This window comes from Polistes dominula, unplaced genomic scaffold (genome assembly GCF_049000335.1).
Source record: "Polistes dominula isolate Pdom_NZ unplaced genomic scaffold, Pdom_raw_medaka contig_82, whole genome shotgun sequence".
NCBI classification, from domain to species: Eukaryota; Metazoa; Arthropoda; class Insecta; order Hymenoptera; family Vespidae; genus Polistes; species Polistes dominula.
The window spans coordinates 4,237,501-4,253,837 of NW_028301046.1; the positions used below are offsets into that span (position 1 = coordinate 4,237,501).

Sequence of the window (16,337 nt, forward strand, 5' to 3'; positions counted from 1 at the left end):
ATGTAGAGAGGTATAAGTATTTGATAACGAAATGTAATCTTAAATAACTCACTTGCGTACGACTTCTTTCCAACCTTCCTCGCGTTTACCACCTTGTTTTGGACTAGTGGTACTAGTTGCTTTTAGAGTCGTGTTTAATGAATCCCCGTCATATTGATTACTATAAGGTTTTTTTCCTTTTCCAGGTATATAAGTTTCATTGCCAGTGGCCTCAAAATCTTCTCTATCAGCTGGATGTCTCGATGACTCAAATACCAATTGTCCTTTCAATTTACGTTCTCCGCAATTGACAGATGTTCTTGTATTTGTAGTCGATGAAGATGTTGTTGAGGTTGCACTGGTGACATTACTCAAATTTCTTCTACGTAAAAGTTAAATAATAATATAGCATAATATTTTATATAAAATATTAAATTTCATCGTTTATAAAGTATTAAGGTGTAACACTACTCTAGGAGCTTAAAAAAAAGCCTTTATTTGGGAATTTTTTTTGTGAACACTAAATAAGGAATAGGATTTCTTTTTTTGAAGGTTGGTTAATCATATATTGAACTATGTAAAAAAAAAAATTTTTGTTGAATTTAGATAGCAAAGGGTGTCGGCTGTTTGGTTGAACAAAATCCTTTTTTTTTTTGGTTAAAACGGGCGGACTCATATCTTGACAATTATGAAACCTGGAACAAAAAACTAGAAAAATTCTTAATTGTATTGATATGTACTATTATCTAGAGAAGTACGTAGGGATTTTTTTCTAAATCAAATTCTGTGAAAATGGCGCAACTTTGAATAAAAAAATCGACTTTTCGACGAAAAAAAAATATTGAAAATTGTTTATAAAATTAAAAATTTACATTTAATCAAAAATCGGCTACGTACTTCTCTAAAAAATATAATTATCAAACTATCATTAAAATTTCAAGTCAATCGTTTGAATGATGTTCTAGTTATGAGTCCACCCAGTTTAAAAAATGTAGTTTCGAGAAAAACGTGTTTGAAGTTTAAAGCGTAAAAAATTATCATTGCATGCTTCGAGGGGCTTCGATAAAACCAAGATTTCGCCATGTTTAAAAATTTTTTTTGCTTCGGGACCAAGTGCATATTGTTTTTAAATGTCTAAAGTACACTTTAAGTTAAGAAAAAAAAAATTGATTTATTGAAAATTCTAGAGTAGTGTTACCCCTTAATAGTTATGTAAATAAAAACTAAAATAAAAAATATTTTATATCTAAAGAGTGTATAAAATTACAATTAGAGCACTTGTAATGTTTACTTACTTTTCAGAAGACGCATTTTGCGATTTAGTAGGTGTTACAGTATTTTGAGGTAAGGAAGTATTTTGCGTGATAATGGATTTAGACGACCGTTGCGGAGAGGTATCCTTTTCATTGTTACTTGGACTATTGCTTTTTTTCTTTTTCTTATCTTTCTTTTTTTCTCTTGCCTTGACATCATTACTACTACAACTACCTTGACTGTTAGCATCAATACCACTATCACCTTCCTCTCTATCAGGATCTTCCGGACTTCTATTAACAGGCGAAGGTACACTATCTACTCTTTCACAACTATCGCCGCCTTCGTGCTCACTATCCTCCGCTCTATCACATTCCTCGTCTACGGATTTTTTCTCATTTTCATCTTTTTCATCATAATTTGATTCATGTTTTTTAATTTCTTCGTGAAGTTTCCGTCTTTCCTCTTTCTTCTCTAATTTCTTCTTTTTCTTTCTTTCACGTCTGCGAGCAGCAGCTGCTTTCTTCGATTCCTCTCTTGTTTTTTCCATATCAAGTTCCTCCAATAGTATTGTTGCATTTTTATTGGCTTTAGCAGCTTGAGTTTCTTTTGCAGCTCTTATTACTTTAACACACTCTTGACACTTTTCTAAAAGCTCTTTGTCGCTAATAGTAGCTATGTATCTAGTCATGTCCTGATCACTCGGGAATTGTGTTACATGATTTACCATCCACTTGACCACCTTAATATGTCCTTTGCGAAATGCCGCCATTAAACACGATACCTATACATTCAAACAAAATAAAAAAAGAAAATGAATGATCAAGAATTAAAAATTTATTAAATATTGTTCTCTCCCTTTGTTTTTCTTTATCTTTTCTTATTTATAAATATACAATACGTTATGCATACATTACAGAATACTTTAATATTCTTTCTACTAAATTCTCTTTTTACTATACTTTCTTTTCATAGAGAATACACCTATAAAAATTAATAACTGTTTATTTTACCTTACGATTGTCCTGAGAATCTATATCTGCGCCAGCATGGTACAATAAATCTACTACATTGAGATGTCCTCCATTAGCAGCAAGCCATAAAGGGCTGTTTCCTTTCTTATTCTTCACTTCAACCTGAGTACCTCTGAAAAATATATTTTATATTTTAAATTACTATCAAATTATATTCAGCGTATCCCAAAATAAACGGAATAATACAAAATATATATATAATAATAGTACCTGGATAGTAACAATTCTACGAAACGGCAGTGACCTTTGTCAGCGGCAATTGTAAGGGCAGTATCGCGAGAGGATGGAACAGGAGTTGCGTTAACGTCAGCGCCTTTGGTAAGCAATACACGACCTACTTCGACGTAACCTCCACTAGCAGCTTCCATCAATGGTGTTAATCCCGTCTATACATTAAAACATTTCACGCTTTATAATATGCTGCATAATATATACATAGTATATGTAAAAAAAATCTACCTTAGCGCGATGTTCCACATTAGCTTTTCGATCAAGTAAAAGACTAACAACTTCATGTCTTCCTTGAAAACATGCGAGTGTTAAAGCAGTATTACGATTTGTCTCTATCTGTGCATTAATATCACTGCCCATATCAAGAAGTAATTTAACCGCCGCTATAATTTAAATTTTATCTATGCATTTATGTATATGGAGACAAAATATATTTTTACTTTATTTATATATTAAATATATATTTTTCAAATTGCATACCAGTATGACCATTCATAGCAGCAAGCATAAGAGGAGAAATGCCCAATTTCGAACCAGTCCTAGAATTAATCTCGGCGCCATGGCTTAAAAGAAGCTTTATTATATTCACATAGCCACCAGATGCTGCAAGACTCAATGGCGTGTAATCGGAAACGTTGCGATGTTCTTTATTGGCACTACGATTAAGGAGAAGTTCAACCACTTCGTATCTTCCTCCGCTACATGCAAGTGACAAAGGTGTATCCTTTGTACGTTCAGATTGGGCTTCTATATCAGCTCCATGATTAAGAAGAATCTCGACTACTTTTTGATGACCAGCAGTGGCTGCTAAGATTAGCGGAGTAAAACCTTTTTTATCTCTATGTTCTGTAACATTCAAATATGAAATTTATCAATCAATATTCATTCAGTATTAATTATCCTAAAAATGTTTTTGAAAAAGATATAAATTTATAATATTATGTGTAATTGTATAAAGATCGTATATATTTATTAACATTTTACCTATATCTGCGCCACGACTTAGAAGAAGTTCAACAAGTTCTTCATGACCACCTGCACATGCCAATGTCAGCGCTGTATCATGATTGCTATCAGTTTCCGAATCTACATCCATACATCCAAATGGCACTGGTGGTACTTGATTGGTAGCATAACCACTCACCGCTGGAACACCTGTTGTATATTGACCAGCAGCTACAATAAATTCAAAATTAAGATATTGTGAATAAACAAGATAGATTTTAATTCAAACTAAAAAAAGATCAAATTTTTATTACCTGCTGCTGGATCTAATTGATAATTTTGTGCTGGAAAGTTAGGAGTTTGTTGCTGGCTAGTAGTAGTTGTTTGTTGTTGACAAGACTGTTGCTGAGAAAGAAGCGGATATCTTGCTTTCTTCCCTTTACCTGTTGTTGGTGCTGTATAAACTTGTTTTTTGTCGGGAGGAATCACAGTTGCAACGGTGGTCGTTGCTGGTGCTTGAGTTTGGGTGGCAACCTGAACTTGATTCGTGGTACAAACTGTAGATTGTACATAACCATTGGATTGATGTGGCATATTATCCATTATTCCTGCTGCTCCAGTAATTGTTGGTAGTGTTTGGGTAGGAAATGCTTTTTATAAAAAGTAAAATAAATATGTAAATATTTTATTAATTCACATAATATATATATATATATATATATATATATATATATATATATATATATATTCTGCGTAAATATGAAAAGTAAATTAAAAAACTTACTTATTTGAGAAGATTGCAGTAACAATTGTGATTGAAATGTATCGTGAATAATCTGCTGTTGTCTAAACTGAAGACCATCGCGATAACCTTCCTGGTAAAGTCGAGCTTTCAATACTTGACTATGAATTATGTCTGCTTGTATTTGCACTCCAGCACTTGTCACTTGTAAAGATGGTAAAGCAGGTAACGAAGCTGGTGGTACAGTAGGTACAGGACCACCAAAATATTCTTGAGGATGAGTTATTTGTCGAATTATTTGAGCAGTTTGTACAAGTTGCTGTTGGTTTTGTTGTTCCTTACTATTGGAAACCTCCAATTTCTTCAATTCGAGTTTCTCTTGATCTTCGGTTGCTAATGAGTAAACATAATTTCATATATAATTTATTACAGAACATAAAAAATCATAATTATTGAGAAATAGAATGTAAAAAAAATAAACTAAAAATATTTACCATCGATCGTATCATCAAAACTAATGGAACGGAAAATTTCAAAAGCATCATCAAGAGGAATATCAGTTCCATCTTCAAGTTTTATTACTCTTTCGTTGTTAGAAAGTGCTTTTGCTTTTTGAGCAGCAGCAAAGAATGGACAAGCTCCATCTCTATGTAATCTTGTTAGTTGAGGATCTGTTGGTTCTGGAAGATTCTGCTGAGATGTTGTTTGCTAGATAAAGCCAAAAATTTTTATAGTATAGTAAAGAGCATAACTGAACCACTAGTTTTGTATAAATCTTTATTTATTGCTAAGAATGTAAATGAATATTAAAAAATCAACATTATAGTAAGTTTTATTTCAGTTAGAAGTAACATCACTAATTTTTTCAATAATTAATGTGACAAAGGCCCCAAAACATTAGGTATCCGCCTCCATATTTTACCGTTTACTTTACATGTCGTGGTTTAAGCCTTTCTTTTTTACGAATCCAGAACAATGACATGCCATCTGAGCAAATTCTATTAATTTTGGTCTCGTCTGACCAAATAACCCGTTTCCATCCAGAAGTTGTCCAGTTTTGATATTTTTTGGCAAATTCCAAACGGAGCTTTATATTTTTCTTCGATAACATCGGCTTCTTTTTTTCTTAATGATTCTAAACTCAGCTCCTTTGAGGGTTCTTTGTGCTGTCCATTTGCTTATTTGATAATTCGTATCTTTTTTTAATAATTTTTCGGCCATGGTGGCACTTGAAGTTTCACCAGATATGACAAACCGTATAATTCTTCGTTTATCCTGCGGTGTAATTTTTTGGGTCTTCCTCCAACATTTAATAACATACTTTTACAGTATTTTTTTCCTATTCTCTGCACTGTCAACTAACTAACATTTTTTCGCACTCAACTAACTAATACAATTTTTCGCTGTCTGACGTGTTAATAAGCCGTCATTAAAAAAGGAAATTACTTTAGAAGCAATTGCCTTCATATTTGCTTTAATTTATTTGCGTACTTTTCTGTTTGACTGATAGCGAGAAATTGAATGTTACGACGTAAACGTTAAAAAAATATATTTTGTAAACATATCAAACTACTAGATGTAAAAATACTGCTGAAATATTCCACGAAAACATTCCTTTTACGGACCGATGAAAAACCGAGTCAATCCATTTTGTTTATAAGTGCTAAATGAGGAGACATTAATTATTGAAAAAATTAGTGATGTTACTTCTAACTGAAATAAAACTTACTATAATGTTGATTTTTTAATATTCATTTACATTCTTAGCAATAAATAAAGATTTATACAAAACTAGTGGTTATTGGTTCAGTTATGCTCTTTACTGTACATAAAAAATAATATATTAGATATTAAAAATTAAGAAACTTTAATTTTTAAAATTTATGTGCAATCATATTTAAAACAGTATTTATGAAATTAAATTCAGAAAATAATAATCTTTCAAAATAAATAAATTTTATTAAAAAAATGCGTTGGATTTACGTTCGCTACACCACTGTCAGTATTTTTGGAATTTAATAAAACAAAATTAGAAGAAGACATCTTCATAAAAAAAGAAAACAAACATTTTACCTGATTATGAAGATGATGCGAATGAGGAGAATGTAGGTGCGACATCAATTGAGTAGGCAACAATACTCCCCCTCCATTACCAGCAACAATGCTACTTAGTTGAGATTGTTGTTGCGGTTGTTGCTGTGCTTGCGGTTGCTGTTGTGCTTGCTGTTGTTGATCTTGAGGTTGTTGCTGTAGTTGTACTTGCTGTTGTGGTTGCTGCTGCTGTTGCTGTACCTATATGAAGTTTATGAAGTAATGAAAGCTTCTATGTTTGTTTTTTTATACATCATCGATGTAATAATTATTCTAATCATATTGAAAATTTAGTGTTTAAGAATGTTAACTAAAAAAAAAGAAAAACTACAAACCTGTACTTGATCTAATTGCAATTGAAGTTGTTGATTTAGCTGTTGTAATTGGTGCACTTGCTGAACTTGATACGTATGATGATGCTGTTGTTGCTGATATTGCTGCTGGAGGCCAGCAATCAACGTCGCCGATTGTTGTTGCATTTTCCCATCTGCCATACTAGATGTAGCTTTACGAATATTTTTGCCTTCTTTCTTCGATACAGGTTTAGCTTTCGGGCGATCACTAATTGCAGTGTTCTGGCTAACATCACTACTAGCAGTAATAGGTTGCGAAATTGCCATAACCGTTGGCGGCGTTGAAATACTAGGTGGGCTCGGTGTAGTCGTTGAAGATGTATTAGAAGTCACCACAGTTACTGTTGATGTTGAAGGTATTGTAGCAGCAAGAGATAATGGAGGAGAAGTAGGAAATTTATTTGCTGTAGAGAAAGATTCTTTTTTCATTGCACTGGCCATGCCAACTCTCTTTCCCTCGAGAAATATATTGTAAAGAGTCATTGCATCAGGCGTTGCTGGATGCGTTAATGAACTTCCTGACAAACCAGTTGTATTGCATACTAAACCTTAGAAAAAATTGAATATATCTAATATTTATTCAATTTAAAAAAAAAAAATGAAATATTTTAATAAATAGTAATAAAAAAAATTAATACCATGAGATGCAGTTGCTGGTTGAGCTGGTAAGTCAATATTGAGCATACTAGGTATGAAAGTTTCGGGGTCATTACATTCTTGCTGTTGAGCTTGTGGTTGCTGAGTAGATCGTGCGTTGGCATTTCTTGAACCATTAAATAACTGGCCTGTTCCCTGGATTTGCAGTTCCTTTTCTACCCTCTAATTAAAACAGAAAAAATATTTTGTTACATAGTATCACGATACCAAATATATGGTCACCGAGAGACTTCAGAATGTGCTTAATCCTGGAACTTTGGTCATCCGAGATAAAATTTTTAAACGGTTCAGTAATTTTGGGTATTTAGGATCGATTATAAACCAGACGAACGAAATTAACGAAGAACTTAAGAAAATAATTAATTTAGGCAATGCATGCTTTTATTCGATCAATAAATTACTCAGCTCGCGGTTGCTGTCTAGGCGCTTAAAAATCAGGACATACAGGACAATCATCCTACCGGTAGTCCTTTATGGTAATGAAAAGTGGTTGCTTACTTTACGGGACGAAAAGAAATTTAGGGTTTTCGAAAATAAAGTTCTTCGTAAAATTTTCGATGCAAAATGTGATGAGGAAACGAGTGAACGGAGAAAACTCTGATTTATGATCAAGGTTCCAATATTTTGCAAATTCTGAATTCTATCGGTGATATTTGGTTTTTTCCACGTTTATTTGAAGCCCCAATTCTTTTTTGTCTATTAGGGTTTTCGCATTATTAACTAGTCTCTTTATTATCTTCTAACAAGTCAATATCGTCCACATATGTTACCAGTTGTCTTGTTCTATTCAGCTGCAGACCATCTTTATATTTCTGCAGTTCTTTAATAACAAATTCCAGTATTAATTTAAACAAAAGTGGTGACAGTTCGTTCCCCTGTTTTAACCAGCTATGAATGCTAAAAGTTTCCAACATTTTGTTACCTATTTTTATTATACCCTTGGTTCCTTTTTAAGCGAACTTGAACCAGGTTATCCAGTTTTTTTGTATCCCATGTCGTATTAGAATTTCAAACATTTTCTCCAATTTTATTAAAACATATGCTTTTTGGAAATCAATATAAAATTGATATACCAATTGATCAAATTCTCATTTTATCTCCAATATTTGCCAAATAGTAAAGATTTGGTCTGTAGCTTCTATTCTTATAACAAATTTTAATGGCAAACAGAACAATTAAAAATTTACTTGCAACTCTTCAAGGATGTGTTGCTTATGTAGAATTTGTTCTTGTCGAATGTTCTTTCTGCTTTCTGAGATATTCAATCCAGAGGTTGGTGCTGGTGCAGGACTCAAACTGATGTTTGATGCAGACACACCACTGAACCCTCCGCTACCTTTATCCAGAATATTGGTATCATCCTTTGTTGGAACTATTGTTTCTGTTGCAGGTTGAGAACGAACTTGCTGTGCTTCAGCAGAAGTAAGACTTGTATCTGGTATTATAGTTGCAGATCGATTTTTCTTAATAATGACTTTTGTGTATTATGTTTTGGTTGAAGATTTTGAATTTGTGATTGTTCTCCAGCTTGCTGCTGTTGCTGTTGTTCCTGTAATGTAGGTGCAATAGGAGTAGAGCTGCGTACTTGCTGTTGTAATTGCTGTTGTTGCTGCGGTTGTTGCAGTTGATGTTGTTGTTGTTGTTGCAGTTGGTGTTGTTGTTGAAGTTGCTGTTGTTGAAGTTGTTGCTGCTGTAGTTGTTGCTGTTGCAGTTGGTGTTGCTGTTGAAGTTGCTGTTGCTGTAGTTGTTGTTGCTGCAACTGCTGCTGTTGTGGTTGTTGTTGCTGTGATTGTTGCTGCTGCGGTTGTTGTAACTGCTGCGGTTGTTGTAACTGCTGCTGCTGCGGTTGCTGTTGTTGCTGTTGCTGCTGTGGTTGCTGTTGTTGTTGTTGTTGGGGAACTAACATAGGGGCAGGAGCAGCATTATGAGGTGCAGTCATCATAATACTATGAGGATAATCTAATAAAAGTTGGACAACACTAGTGTGTCCACCTTTCGCAGCTTCTATCAGCATGGTAGAATTATCCTTAAAAAATAAGTAAAAATATCATTAATAATACAAGTTAAAACTTTGATAAAAAAATAAAGTATACCTTAAGTCTGTGAAATGGATCTGCAGATTGTGCTAAAAGAAGTTCAACAACGGGTAAATGACCTCCAGCACAGGCTAATGAAAGTGGAGTATGATCATTGTTTGTTGTTTGCCGATTGACATCAGCATGTTTGGAAATAAGAAACTGAGCAGTACATAAATGACCTGCTCTACAAGCTTTCATTAGAGGAGTTCTACCTCCTTCAGATTCATGTTCCTAGATAAATAGATAAAAATAGATGTATTGATAATAAGGCATGTTAAATTGTCTAAACTTTTGATTTTTATTATTGTTACACGTACTAGGTCAGCGCCAAATTGTAATAAGAAATCAGCGACATCAGTATGACCATTTTCACAAGCATATGTTAATGCTGTATCTCCTGTCTGTGTTTGAGCATGAACATCGGCAGCAGATTCAAGTAAGTATCGAACAAGATCTAAATGTCCTTCTTGTGCAGCTTCCATTAAAGGAGTAGATGCACCCAATTCAACATCAGCTCCAGCTTTAATTAAAAAGTCGGCTACCTCCAAAAAACCCCCGCAACATGCTAAAGTGAGTGCTGTTTCTTGAGTTTCTTCTGTCTGAGCGTTGATGTTTGCACCTGTTTGTAAATTTTAAATTTAATTTATATTGTTGTAAAACAATGCTATTATAATTATCTAATTTATTACTCATAACCAAGACATACCCTGACTTAAAAGTAATGCAACCATTTCTTCATGACCTTCTCGCGCAGCTTCCATTAAAGGTGTATAACCCTCATCATTAACTTCTTCAATATTCGCTCCTCTTTCAATAAGTAGCATCGCAAGATCTACATGGCCTCCACAAGCTGCCAAAGTTAATGGTGATTCAAAACTATCTGTTGGCATATTTACTTGAGCTCCGGAATCTAAAAGTAAACGTGCTACTTCTACATGGCCATCCATAGATGCTTCCATAAGGGCAGTGTGCATTTCATCAGTTTTATGCTCCTAAAAACATCGTTATATATATGTGCAGTTAAGATTAGATTAAATAGAGCATTTATATAAACAATAAATCAACAACAATATCATAAGTAGTATTATAAATAACTTATAAAATATATAAAAAAAGTGAAATTAAGTATATTCATAAAATCTTGTTAAAAGAAGTAGAAACAAATTTTTACCTGATCAGCTCCAGCTTCCAATAAGAAACGCACCATTTCGAGATGTCCTTTATAACAAGCCAATGTTAAAGCAGATTCTTTGAATTCATTAGAATGAGTATTAATGCCAGCGCCATGTTCCAGTAGAATTTTGGCAACTGGAACATGCCCGGCACTGGCTGCTTCCATTAAAGGTGTATGGCCATTTTCGTTATGATCTTCAACATTGGCGCCTGCTTCTAATAATACCCGTACAACTTCCTCATGACCACCAGCACATCCATACATAAGAGGTGTGTTACCTTCAAACATAATTAAGAGTCCATATATAATATAGAAAATAATTTTCTTCACTGTTTCTAATACAAAAAGAAATTAACATTCATAAGAAATATATTTTACTACTATGTAAATAATTTAATAATCGAATTATAAAATAAATTATATCATTCGTATAGATTAAAAATTGAAATTATTTTATAAAGTCAATGCTTCTTGCACCAATTGCTTGCTTTTACATTCCACAGATATAATAATAAAATGACTGAAATCTTAACATACTTATTGTTATTCTATAACACAATTGTTTATTATATATTATATTATTCTACCTGAAGTTGATTGAGCATTAACATCAGCTCCATGTGCTATGAGTAAGCTTACAATATCCACATGGCCTGCACTGGCAGCCTCCATAAGAGGGGTACAATCCCCTTTAATTCCACGATCTTCTACGTTTGCATTCATTGCCAATAATACCTGCATAAAACAAATAATAATATATACATATTATATGCAATACAATTTTGTTAATTATTAATTATTTATAATACTAGTAAAGTTGTGTAAAAATGATAAAAATATTCACATGACATTTAGCATTCCAAGTCTAATATCTCACAAAATTTTAACTAATATCGCATTAAGATTATTATTATTATTATTATATAACAATTGATATTTCTCAAAATTTAAAACCAATGTTTTTATTTTTATCCTAGTTTACACTGATTTCTTATATTATTTTTCTTATTATATTACTATTTTATAACTATTTTATTAATATTAGTCTTGTGTCAATTTTTATTTTTATATATAATACTTAATATAATTGTTCAAAAATTAACATGAAATAAAATAATTGTTAATTATAAAAATATAAACTCATAATTATATGTTAGACGCGTGTACCGTAAAATATTTATCCACACGTATAACATTTGGGTACACCATGCATACTTAAAATTGCATATACATGATTAATAATTTATACATACAAAATTCATAATATTTGAATAAACAACACAAATATATTTATTCTCTAATGTAAGTCAATCTGAAACATAGTACAAAACAAGAAAACAAAAGGACAAACCTGAGCAAGCTCGTAGTAACCAGCTGAACAAGCAAGAGAGAGTAAACTCTCTCCTTCTTCTGTTGTTTCGTGAACACTGCGACCTTCTGTCAGCAATTTTCTTACTGTACCAACGTCGCCGTCAGTGCAGGCCTCCACAAGCGAACGCTTCTCGTTTTGGGCACGTGGATTATCACTACGCATACGCGTTAATGCTGCTGCTGCTTCGTCCAATGCGCAAGAAACACTAGACGTTAAACGACGGAGCACCTCGTGATCTGCCAAGTGCTTCCCATCGCCTGACGACAATTTGCCTATACCTGCTGCCTCCAGAAGAGCTTCCAAACGCGCTTGAGTTACAGGATCTACTGACCTTTCGGGGTCCTCTGGGTTCAATAGAAACTTTGATGATTCTAGATGATTATCTTCATCCAACTCAACTTGATCAATTGCAAAACACTCCACCTATAATTATTACAGAAACAATACCGTTAAAAGATAATTTATATTCATACAAAGCAACTTCGACTTTGAATACGTAATAATTTAAAATTAATAAGAGTATCAATGTAAATAAATGTTTTTTCTCTAAATAAGAAAATTCTTTGCATTTGTTAACCATTTGGTGTTGAAAAAAAAAATAAATAATTCTTTACTAAAAAACATGAATTATCAAGTCAAAAAATAATATAATCTTCGATTGAAACTAAAAAATAAATGAAAAATTATATATGTAAATTTTTATAAAATAATATCAAGCATAATTATAAAGTAAAATAATATGCATTGATTGCAAAGAAAAGAATTGTTAAGAACAGAGATTATTATAAATACAAAATACAAGCATAATATATAAAGACCGATAACTATGCAAAAAAGATAACCTTAATTCTGAATATAATAACAGATATAACTTGATTATAGATACAACAGAAACACCTCTGTACGTAAAAGTAGATTAACTTCAGTGAGAGTAATAATAAAGGGTAATAAATACAAACTTTATATTACTTGCTAATGCTTAGAAATGACTTATAATAAAGGTAAAATATGTAAGTTTAATTAAAAATATCTAAATATCGATGAAATGTAGCCAAATAAAATATCAAGAAATAAAGTGTTAAATGAACACATTTATATTTCTACATGATAAATAAATTACAACAAAACCTATAAAAAATACACAGTAATCATATTTGATTTTTTATCAGAGTTAAGAACATAACCGAATAATGAAAATAAATTGAGAAATACGATTTATTGTAAAATTACTCAAATAGAGTGGTATATCATCAAGCTTTGACACGATTAGAAAACGTGACGTTCCAAAATAATTGAGGTTATTTCCGCCTGTAGCAGCAACTATCAACGCTTTTTATATACAATCGTATAACATAACTATAATCTTTAATAAAACGAAATGTAATATCAGAATAATGCAATGATATAAATTATTTATAGTATAGATGAGAAATATATAGCATTAAGGCCACGTCAAATTAACGGAGAGGAATGTAAATGAAGGGGTTTAAAACGCGTACTTCGTCCATCTTAACTTCATCAATATAATAAAGTAACATTCGTAGTTTAAATGATAATCGGTTAGGAATAATACTTCAAAATGAGGAAGGAATTCGCGAGTGAAAGTATGAGAATAACCTGGCAACTAAACGGATATAAGAATAATATGTGCAGCCATTCCATAAAGTAGACACAAAGCTAGTAATTCCTCGATTAATTACTATTTTATGCGTACCTATGCTAGAACTTAGTATTTTGCTCAGTTCCAAAATAAATAGATTAAGGCGTATTAATTCGTTCCCAATCGTTGTTGTCCACTCTGTTTTAATAACGAACACGATCTTAAAATCGCGCAAGAGAGGCAAGAGAACGATAGAGCGCTCGAGAGGAGAAGGAGGAAAAGGAGATGGAGGGGGAAAGAGGAGGAGACAGGAAGAAGACTGGATAGAAAGGTGATCAGAGGGGAAGAAGAACAGGAAAGAAAGAAAGAAGACGAAATTCTGTAAAGGTTTATCGTAGATTATAGAATATGGTGGTCTTGCTCTTTAGGATTTCCTCGCACACGCGTTCAACAACAAAAAGGAAAGCGACCGAGCGAGCGAGGAATATAGCAACGAGCAGACAAGCCTTCATGAACACGCACCAAACGTGAAAAATACAAACGAAATCCGCTGGGTGGCGCCCAACATACTACACGGTTATATAGCAGTGATACTACTTGCTTATATATATACATATCACTATATATTACGTATAGAGCGCGTGCGCGCACGCGTACACAGCGCGAGCGCGCGCGTCCCTATCCAGTTAAAGAGCAAGTTCCAATCGCGAGCATGTGTCAGACTACACACACATACGCACACCGAATGCGCGCACGCGCATGGTTATGCAGCATGCCACTAAGAGTTCAAGCGGCGTGTGTATATACACACAAGAGTGTGTATATACACACTCTTGCAGCATGTGGATATATAAGAGAGAGAGACACGAGATGGCATACGAATTTTAATCATCAGAATGGCACCAATAATATAACTACAAGAATAGTTTATCGATAGTGATGATGCACAACTTTTCATATTATTTTTTAATATTTTTATAGCCTTTCTTTGTCTTCAAGAGAGTAACGTATTTAAATGCTGAAGGACAAGTTTCAGAGATGCAGGAAAAGGGGGTAAAGGTAGACGGTTATAATGGAGGATAAGAAGAGAGAAGGAAAGTATCAAAGGATTGTCTTCGCGTTTTACAAGAACAGAGAAGACTTGCAGTTGTCTCTTGTGCACTGAGTCTTCACTAACGTTCGTCGCTACCTATTAACGTATACATTCAGATTATATAACTTCTCTATGCGAATTTCTTTTATCATTTATTCGTTCGCTTACTTATTCGCTTGTTCTTTCGCTCTTCCTTTCCTTCGTTCTCTCTCTCTCACTCACTCACTCACTCACTCACTCACTCACTCACTCACTCACTCACTCACTCACTCACTCACTCACTCATTCACTCTCTCTCTCTCTTTCTCCCCACCCCCAGCTTTTTTTCTATCGTTTCGCTCATCTATCCTCCTCTATCATTTACTTCCTCTTTCCTTTCACCCCCGATCAAAGGTAGCAAGGTAAGATAAATGGCATGTAATTCCGCATTTGTTGAAGAAAGAATACTCTACGCATTCGATGCTAAATACAAAGTCAAATGAGAATGATCCCAATGGACTCTTAGTAAGCAGCATCGACGATAAGAAAATTTCTATGGAATTAAATGCCCAGAATTCCGAATATTAAATGCAATCGCTTTTAAATAAGTTTTTAACCACAATATATTAGGCTTTGTAACGCTATATATATATATATATATATATATATATATACATAAGTACATATTATACATATATATATTATATATATATATAATTGGATCGAAATGAGATCGTACCTAATAGAAATAAGTACATGCGTACTACACTACGTGAAGGGAGATCTCGCAAAAACGCGAAAAAAACGTTCCTGGCAAAATAATTCTTAATAAATTCTTGTAAGCGGAACATTTTATCAGCAATGCAAGAAGACACATATAAGCTTTGTTCCTAGAAAAACGATGACATATTTTTGGTTAACAAAGTAGAAATGCACGCGCGCGACTCGTCGCGATTGACGTGTCCCATGAGAGGCGCTCGTCGAAAGTCTAGCGATCACGAACGGATGACTCGATGTAGGGAAGGGCTCTCTCTCTTTCTTTTAATTCTATCTCTATCTCTCTTACTCTTTCTAGCACACTCATACACATCCATGTTTCTTGTTTCTCAACTCGTCTCATAAAGATATTATTCCTTAATATAAATTGGTCTTGCGTTTACCTCTGAAACGCTGTCTTCTTCGCTCTCCGACGAGTCTGTCATAAAGCGTGGCTGCAATTCTGAAAAGGTCTCGGTTTCCGATTTGGTGGGACTAGAGTTCGAGGACTGGGGAGTCGACGACGTCTTCCCAGTATCGTGGTGAACGCTCGCTGATTTTTCGTGATTTTGGCTATCCGAGGTTGTTCCTTGTGCTACATTCTGCATCTTTACCTTCCAGATGAATCATATGACACTGAGTTATCGCTTCCGTGTCGCGAAACACACACGGAACACTTGCTTTTTGACGATAATCTCAAGCACAGTCGCCGTCATTCACGTAAGCTAACACCCGCCATTTCCACTATGGCCGACAGCAAGAGTCCCGGATGCCTTTTCAACCGTTCGTGCGATTTGGTATGATACCACGGGTCACAGTGCCTTTCTCTTGGCGCGAAATTTTGAATTTGCTTTCATGACTGTTCCTCTTTTTCTATTTCATTTTTTTTCTTATACATTTAATTTCATATTCACGATATATGAATTCTAATAACTTTATATAAATAATCGTTAGACGTATGCATTTATTAATATTATTTAGAATTCGATTAAAAAATTA

General features: G+C 33.6%; 1 protein-coding gene and 1 long non-coding RNA gene across 2 annotated transcripts in view; one reads left to right on the forward strand and one right to left on the reverse strand.

The window, feature by feature from the left end:
• Window positions 1-16,305, reverse strand: part of mask (multiple ankyrin repeats single KH domain) — a 23,157-nt gene extending 6,852 nt beyond the window's left edge. Inside the window, 22 exon segments of the mRNA XM_089175315.1 lie at window positions 53-361; window positions 1,275-2,017; window positions 2,247-2,379; window positions 2,478-2,653; window positions 2,727-2,881; window positions 2,979-3,344; window positions 3,483-3,674; window positions 3,758-4,093; window positions 4,228-4,578; window positions 4,680-4,893; window positions 6,259-6,477; window positions 6,612-7,177; window positions 7,268-7,448; window positions 8,474-8,751; window positions 8,754-9,312; window positions 9,380-9,595; window positions 9,682-9,983; window positions 10,071-10,356; window positions 10,536-10,816; window positions 11,126-11,273; window positions 11,890-12,333; window positions 15,743-16,305. Of these exon segments, the coding sequence (XP_089031441.1) occupies window positions 53-361; window positions 1,275-2,017; window positions 2,247-2,379; window positions 2,478-2,653; window positions 2,727-2,881; window positions 2,979-3,344; window positions 3,483-3,674; window positions 3,758-4,093; window positions 4,228-4,578; window positions 4,680-4,893; window positions 6,259-6,477; window positions 6,612-7,177; window positions 7,268-7,448; window positions 8,474-8,751; window positions 8,754-9,312; window positions 9,380-9,595; window positions 9,682-9,983; window positions 10,071-10,356; window positions 10,536-10,816; window positions 11,126-11,273; window positions 11,890-12,333; window positions 15,743-15,946 (6,659 nt within the window). The 5' untranslated portion in view covers window positions 15,947-16,305.
• LOC149031643 (uncharacterized) lies at window positions 13,625-14,882 on the forward strand. The gene is made up of 2 exons (XR_016177540.1): window positions 13,625-14,086; window positions 14,492-14,882. It is a non-coding gene; the product is annotated as an uncharacterized LOC149031643 (long non-coding RNA).
• Window positions 16,306-16,337: the final 32 nt, after the last annotated feature.